This window comes from Ranitomeya variabilis, chromosome 7 (assembly GCF_051348905.1).
Source record: "Ranitomeya variabilis isolate aRanVar5 chromosome 7, aRanVar5.hap1, whole genome shotgun sequence".
Taxonomy (NCBI): Eukaryota; Metazoa; Chordata; class Amphibia; order Anura; family Dendrobatidae; genus Ranitomeya; species Ranitomeya variabilis.
The window spans coordinates 35,088,253-35,096,939 of NC_135238.1; the positions used below are offsets into that span (position 1 = coordinate 35,088,253).

The window sequence follows — 8,687 nt, forward strand, 5'->3', positions numbered from 1 at the left end:
CCCACGATGTTGGCACACGCTCTCTCCGGGGCTCTCGTGTGGTGACACGTAACACCGGCGCCCAATCAGTGTTGACGTCACTGTCTCCACCTCCGGACAAAGAAGAGGAAGAGGAAGTCAGGGATCAGCTGCAGCCCGGACTTCCTCTTCCTGTTCAGTTTGTCAGAAGGTGGAGACAGTGACCCAGCGCTGATTGGGCACCGGGCACCATGTGTCATTCCACCGCAACACAACCCCGGGGAGAGCGAGTGCCGACACCGCTGGAATGGCGCTGGCGCTGGACAGGAGATGAGTATAGGCTTTAATATTTGATCGGGGCCGTACATTTAGTTTAAGAAGGGGTTGTCCTAGTAGACAAGATCAGTCATTGACAAAGTGAAAACCAAAATGGCTAAATTTTTGTGGCATCTTTTGAAAAAAAAAGTCTCCTGCAGCAGAGCAGAAATTTTCCAGTATTCCTGTAAGTAAAGTTAAACATTATGACCGTACGTAAAGTATCTTTAAAGAGTCTTTCAAGCTGATTTTCTTTTCCAAATTGTTTCCCATTTGTTTTGCAGAAGTTTAAAATATAATCATTATGAAGACGAGATGATGACATATGATCTTGTATCCAGCCCGTACGACCAGAGCTTTAACTGTGATATCCCCGACCTGACCCTCGATGAGATGGACAATTATAAAATAACAGTCCACGACTTGTCCTTGACAAAAGACCTGGCGATTATTGAAGAATTTTACCCACGTTGTAACAGTAAGTGAAAATATGAAGTCTACATTATAATATTCATTATTATTATAATATTTAGTTATTTTTAATTATATTTATTATTTATATTTATATAAATAATATATTAATTAAATAAATAATATATTTATTATTTATAATTATTATTATTCATCATTCATTATAATATTCATAATATTCGTAATATTGAGGCAAAAGAAAAACTCCGCTCGGCTGCAGTGACAACCAGAATTTTGCTCACACTGTCCAAATTTCCACCAGCCAGGGTCGGTCTTCCTTATCTCCAACATTGGGACCAAGTCTCACGTCTAGCAATGTAACTTTTTGGCATGCCACTTGAGTGTAATAGTTAGAGATGCCCAAATACCGACTTGTGGCAAATTTTCTGACTTTTTGATGCTAGAAAAGTGTCATAAAGTTATTATGAACTTCCATTTAAAAAAATGTTGTAATAGGAAAAAGTTGTTTTTTTTTACTCAGCATGTGTTAATTGGAATCTTAAAATTGCAAACTTGGAGATCTTTATTAGGAAACCCGTGAATGCACCATGATTGTGTTCTGAGACTGCAGATGGGTAAGAGACTTCTTTCTGTTTAACCGTTTAGTTGCTGCAGTCACTATTGACTGCACCACCTAAAGCAGTGTTTCTCAACTCCAGTCCTCAAGACCCACCAACAGGCCATGTTTTCAGGATTTCCATAGGTGATGGAGTTAATGCTGGAGCAGATGATGAAATTATCACCTGTGAAATACTAAGAGATCCTGAAAACTTTACCTTTTGGTGGGTCTTGAGGACTGGAGTTGAGAAACACTGACCTAAAGGAATAAATGGCTGAGATTTGTAAGTTTCTACTATTAGATCCAGGCAAAAAAAGTGAGCTGAATACCTTGGAGAATAAACTAACAGTGCTTATTTAGCATAGGTGCAGACGACCGTGTATTCTTTCATATGAGAGAAACGGGTCAATTATGCAAATCACAGTCTGATCAGAGTTCGATCAGAGTGTGATCACAGTGTAATCCGACTTTATCCGATGAGAAGATGGAGAAAAAAAATTCTCCATCTTCTCCTTTTTGTCAGTCCGTGGAAATCAGATCACAACCAGATGCCATCCAAGTGCAGTCCGATGGCTCTCATGGACTCATTGTCTTGCATGGCTGAGTGCGATCCGATTATTGGATTACACTCAGGCATGAAGCCATCTTTTCCTTAGACTAGATTGATAGATTAGAGTTGGAAGGGACCTCCTGGGTCATTGTGTCCAACCCCCTGCTCAATGCAGGAATCACTAAACCATCTCAGGCAGATGTCTGTCCAGCCTCTGTTTGAAGACTTCCATTGGAGGAGAACTCACCACCTCTCATGGCCGCCTGTTCCACTCATTGATCACTCTCACTGTCAAAAAGTTTTTTTTAATATCTAATCTGTATCTTCTCCCAGTTTTTTTTTAAGTTCAGTCCAAGTAAATAATCGGACATGTGGTCCGAGTGCGATCCGATGTGTTGTCAGATTGGACTCGGCCATGTGCACGAGCCCTAACATTGGTACATTGTGGCATATTATCAGTACAAGGAATACATTGGCCGTAATGTGTTTAGGGGTTTGAGAAAAACTAATATTAGTTTCAATGTTTTTCTTTTTAGTTAAGCTGGATCCGCCTTCTGATCTCTCGTACAATTTCACCGGCGCGGCATACAACATAACGTGGAAAGGAAATTATGCGGTTTCAGATTTTACTAAAATATATTTTGAATTGCAGCTCAAAAAGGAAGAATCAAACCAGGTGGGCAATACAACATTAGGCACTCGTCCAGCATATGCTTGGTGATAAGGAGATTTGTAGAGTAATTTCACGTATAATCTATTATTTAATGTCTAAAATCATTGACGAGAACCTGGCATTTGCCCATAAACATTTTAAATAAATGATAGATAATAAAATAATAACTTACCTAAATAATGCCAGATGTAAAAGAACCCAGTCAAAATATATTTCACTATGGTAAGGGACAGGTTCTCTTTAAAGAGTCACTCCATGTGCCTGCAGACTTCGGAATCATCACAGCATGCACACCCCACACTGTCAGGATTGTCCGACGCTAGAGGCAAGAGTGGTAACTTTTGTGACCGCAAGAATGTGATTTGCAAATTTCTTGCCACATTGAGGTACAATTCCACTTGTATTGAGTGAGGCCGCACACAACTAGTCAGAATATAGACGTAAGTATGGAAATTGCTCTATCCGCCAGCACCGGAGAATCCTAACAGTGTACGTTGTGCACGCTGTGAGGATTCAGAAATCTGTAGATACATAGAGAGACTGCAGACTTTTAGTAAAAGTCCGGAAAACCCCTTTAAAGTTGTAAACCAATAGTATATGAATACTGTTTATATAGAGTGATAAAAGGATTGTCAGCGAGCATTGTCCACTTCTGCTCCACAGACATTAGTTAGTGGGTGCGTGTTTTCATCCTGGAGATTGGGTGACAAGTTAGCTCGCCAGAGTCTCAAAAATGACAGACAATGGAGCTAAAACCAAAATATACTGTTCTAAAGGAAAAGGGGAAAATACTAGACTAGCGGAAGAGGAATACTCATGAGCGGGGCCGGACTGGCCATGTGGCAAATGCCTGAAGGGCCTGTCTGGTTTTGGGCCGCCTTGTCTGCTACGTTGTTAACAGAATCCGTGTTCTCAAGTGTTAACAGTTGTGACGGAGCACAAAGTCGCTGACTCCGTCACTTACCCCAGCAGGCCACAGGTATCATTAGAAATATTAGTAATTAGAAAGATTAGTAATATATCCCATCTGGTTCACGGGGACGGGGACAACATGGGCCGGTGTGATTTCAAATTCCAGGGTTGAATTTCAGCCCCAGTCCATACCTGCTGATGAGTACAGGTAAGTCGTCTTAAAGGGATTGTCTGGGACTTTTACAATGATGGATCAATGTCTGATTGATGGGAGTGCGACACCCGGCATCCTCGCCGATCAGCTGTTTCTGGTGTCAGAAGCAGCCGAAACTGCTCAGTTACTGAGCTGCACAGCTCCAACAACGGAATATTGGCTACGGCCGGACACTGGACATCTGCACCCTATTTGTCTGAATAGGTGGCGGACATGCAGTACCCAGAAGCGGCCACTAGACTGTCAAGGTAGCTGTGCTCTGCAGCTCTGTAATTGAGCAGTTTCACCTGTTGCCAATACCGGTTGGCGGGGGTGCCAGGTATTGCACCCAACGGATCAGACATTGATGATCTGTCCTAAGGATAGACAATCAATGTTAAAGTCCCGGACAACCCCAATCTCCAGTCTTTAGAAGCACACCACTCCTCTGTCTCCCTTCTTGAGTGTGCACACCAATGGCAAGTTAGCGCTGCTGGCCCGAACTGTGCGCCCTTTGTTGCTGCTTGTGGAGACAGCTTTGCCTCTGCAGCGCCGGAGTGGCACTAAAAATGGCTGAATCCGTCAAGCTTCGGAGCTACACTTGCAAGCTGCAGAGCAAAAAGAGAGCACTCCTTCCCTGGGAAAGAAGAAGAGGTCGGTAACCTAAGCAATCAGCAGTAAACTATAAAATGAAAAATCCCTCTGTTCTTGAGATCGGAAAATATTTTTTAATAAGGAGTAACTTGAAAAGATGATTGCTTTCTCAAGCACTTTGCAATTTTACCCTTTTATCTCGATGAGACAACTTTTTTAATAGACATAATATGATGTTTGGTGAGAACTGATCTAATAATATTGTATCATTTTTAATATAATTTATGTATTTGCCTCGTTACAGAAATCTATAAAGACAGATATTTCGGTCACCTATGCGGAGATTATGTTATTTGAGTTTCATGAAGGCTCCAACTATATTCAGATTCGCTCTAGGACAGACAATGGAGGGCAATACAGAAGCCATTGGAGCGAGTGGAGCTCAGAGCTTAAAATTCATGTTATGGGTATTGTATTATCTGTTTGTTTTAAACCCTCAAAAAACAGAGTTTTTGTATGTAAGGGTTAGCTTTTTTTCAACTGTTTAAAGTGAACCTGTGCTCAGTAAACTACAGACAGTGTCAGGTCGGCGTCGTTATACTGATTAAAATGATACCTTGGGTGCAGAATTCCGTCTTGTGGTTGTTGTGTAATCAGTATTTGCAGTTTTCAGTTAGGAAGATTCTCGCGCTCCGCGGCGGCCTGTGGAAGGGTCTTTTTTTCGTGCTCTGGCCTCATCTTAATCCATGTGGACTTAAGTGACAGGTCGCTGATCCTTCATTGACCTGAGTCTTATTTTAAATACAAGTTTATCTTGTGGCCTTTACAAAAAAAAAAGTTACTATAGCAAAATGGCTGCTCCCACATCAGTTCTCTTAATCATGGCTCTCACTGTCCTGAGTGTGTGCTTGTTCAATTGCTTTTTTATCTCTATATGTAAATGCAGCAGCAGTGTGCACTCCAGAGCAGAGCACTGACAGCTGAATGTGTTACAGCAGAACTTGTGCTGAGCTTTATAGTTTTACTAATCCTACAGCTCTTCTACTCACCAGAACTGTCACTCAGGAAGTAAGGAGACTGTAAGGAGACTGCAAGGAGACTGCATAGCTATAAGCTGCTCAGGAAATAAATTCAGAATACTCCTTGAAGTCACTACATTGTCTTATGTTGTTAGTATTTAGATTAATAGCATATTTTGTCCCTTAATTCTTCAGAAATGGATAAACAAAGCCAAGACATGAATCATATCATTACGATAGTAACCCTACTAACAATGGCTCTCATCGTGTTGCTGTTGGCTTTACGCTCTATCCTATCTACAAGGTAGGTACAAAGACGATAAATGGCAGCACTATAAGGGTAATTGTACCGAAGGATGTAGGTGTATGAAATTCTAAAGGTGGCTGTTTTTTCTCCATTGACATGGCCATATGAGGGCTTGTTTTTTTACGAGTTGATCCGTTGTTTTGATTGACACCAATCACTGTTGCACAGAATACACTGAAAGAGGGGGAAAAAATTCCAGGTTTGGTGAATTGGTCAAAAAAAAAAACAAAAAACATTAACCGACCATTGTTATTTTTTCTTTATTGTGCAATAAAATCACCTAGCAGCACGATATGGCGATATCAATGTTGTATATTTTTTATTTATTATTTCAGTGGCATAAAAAAAATCTTAATTTTGTACAAAAAAGGTTGACCCATGACTTTTAAACTTTTCCATCAATGGAGGGCTTGTTTTTTTGCATGGCAAACTTTAATTTTTAATGTTACCAAATTGAAGAACATACAATGTTTTGGTTGCTTTTTTTTGGAGAGGGATGGGACATTTTTTGGGAGAGTTGTGACTACCAAAAAAACAATAATTCTAGTGTTTTTTTTTTTTTTTTACAACATTTATCCTATTGTTCAAATCTTTTTATATTTTGAGTGATCAGACTTTTACAGCTGTGCAAATAGCAAAAAAAACAAATTTCTTTATTTTTGCATGGGAAAAAGTTGGGTAATTTGAATTTAGTTCCCTAAAGAGCTTGAATATATTCCTAATATAACAGCGATGGTAAAGTGAGGGTGAAGGAACTGAACTGTTATACCAAACACTTCCTACAGACAAGAGTGGCGCTGTTTCTGCAGGGAAAGCAGTCCTATTTTACTGTACGGGACCTACAGCAGTAACAGGAACCGTCGAAATGTATGAAATAATATCCATTTATTCACAGTTTTCCCATTATATGCATTTTGTTTAATATTTCAGAATAAATGTCTCTTTTTGGAAGAAAATTCCAACGGCTGCTGATTTTTTTCATCCTCTATATAACATTCATAATGGAAATTTCCAGGTATTATTATTATTATTATATATTATTATTATATTACATTATTACACATGAAATATCTCCTGCCATTAATGTCAAAGCAAAAACTGTGCACCCAGAGCTTCATGGCATGGGTTTCCATGGCTAAGCACCTGCAGGCAGCCTTACATCACCAAGCACAATGCCAAATGCTGGATGGAGTGGTGTAAAGCTTCCACCGCTGGACTTCTGAAGCAGTGGAAACCTGTTCTGTGCAGTGACGGATCACACTTCTGTATCTGGCGTCTGATGGACGAGTCTGGAAATCTTACCGACCTAACTTCATTGTGCCAGCTGTTTATTGGAGGACTGATAATGCTATGGGCTTGATCTTTAGGGGTTGAACTAGGCCTCTATTTCCTGCAAAGGAAAATATTAAAGGGGTATTTGCAACTACGTAAAGTAGCAAGGCCAGATAGTACTGACTCTCCCCAGCTTCAACACCACCTGTCCATCACTGTTCCAGTATCTGTATTTTAGGTATAGTGGTGACATCACATCGACAGCTCACATCACCGCTGCAGCCAATCACAGTAAAAGGTCCATAAATACAAAGGTTGAGGAGTTTAGTGTAGAAGATGACCGGCCACACAGAGCCGGGACCTCAATCCTATCCAAGATCTTTGGGATAATCTAGAACTTAGATTACGAGCCCAGGTTCTCTCAGATATCAATGTCTGACGTCACAAATGTTCTTTTGGATGAATGTGCAGAAACTCCCCACAAACACCTATTAAATCTTGTAGAGTGGAATCTGTCATGGCGGCAAAGGGACCAACTCCATATTAATGTCTACTGATGTAAAATACTCACAGGGAACCTAATTTCTGTAGGACACAGTAGGGTTAGATTCCTGCAGAGACTGACCATGTTTTCAATATGACCCATAAAAGGTGTCCCAGTACTATTAAAAGCATGGTCAGTCTCTGCAGGAATCTAACCCTGCTGTGTCCTACAGAAATTAGGTTCCCTGTGAGTATTTCTGTAATAGATGGATGCAGAATCAGGGCAGCTCAGGGATTTTTACCAGGTATTTAGGACCGTTTTTTGAGCAGGTGATAGGTGTACACTACACATATACATTGTGCCCTACAAATAAACTAACAACTACCCATTCAATCCTGAAAATTGTGTATTGTGACTATTGATTAGTTAATTCATTTAGAGTATTCTGTACCTGTACTATTTATTGAACCACCAATCTATCTAAGCTCCTCAGAGGAGGGACTCTGGTGACGAGGAACTCAATTTTCGGTCCTAGGGTTACGCGTGAAGCAGACTGTCCACAATACCCGTTAAATCCTCAAACTAATTACTATGTCTTCGTTACTCAGGATTGGACTAAACATCCAAACATTTGCAAAGAAAATAAGAAGGTAAGACAGCTCGGCTCCCCCCAAGACATAGACCTCAGCGCCACGGTATTATATGTTCAGAGAGAAGCTGTATCCGCGGTGAAGCTGGAATCTCCACTCTCTAAGGAAGAAATCCTCCTGACCCACAATACCTGTAACTCCACGTCCTGGTCTGATCCACTGGTGGAGAAAGAAATATATTTAAATGGAATTTATCCCGTCTTTTTTAGCAGTTTTAGCGATGACATTATCAACGAGAAAGTTTCTGCTAACAGTTTGGATTGTCCAATGGACTATTTTTCCTATGAAGGAAACTACATTGCGAATTCACATGAAATTGCTGAATGATTGTCTTCATCTATAATTTCTTATTGGCATTAATAAGATCATGAACTTCATGGGTTTGTACCGAGTTAGAAAGACCCCCTCAATCCTGAGAATGAGCCCCATCTGAATGGAGCGGCGGCGGCCATGCATGCTCCACCATCGCTCCAATAGAAGTTTTTTTTTTTTTAACTTGGTACAAACCCTTTAAGGCTCATTCACATGAGACTTATTTGCTGCTGGTTTTCTGCAGCAGTGAAATCCGCAGCTGGAGAATCCATTTTGTAGAAATGTGCTGTGGATTTGCAGAACATTATACTCTTTCCATTGCGGGTGGTGAAATCGGCAACAGAAATTGATACGTTGCACATTTCACATCCACAGCGTCGGTCATGTTATACTGTGGATTTTCTCACGGATAAGATGC

The 8,687-nt window shown here is 40.5% G+C and overlaps 1 protein-coding gene across 1 annotated transcript; it reads left to right on the plus strand.

Moving 5' to 3' along the window:
• The first annotated feature begins 572 nt into the window (after positions 1 to 572).
• On the plus strand, positions 573 to 8,443 carry LOC143784898 (interleukin-9 receptor-like). The gene is made up of 6 exons (XM_077273522.1): positions 573 to 751; positions 2,390 to 2,529; positions 4,530 to 4,692; positions 5,440 to 5,548; positions 6,482 to 6,566; positions 7,916 to 8,443. The coding sequence occupies exons 1-6, from the start codon at positions 589 to 591 to the stop codon at positions 8,282 to 8,284; spliced, it is 1,029 nt and encodes a 342-aa protein (XP_077129637.1). The 5' UTR covers positions 573 to 588; the 3' UTR covers positions 8,285 to 8,443.
• The last annotated feature ends 244 nt before the right edge of the window (positions 8,444 to 8,687 follow it).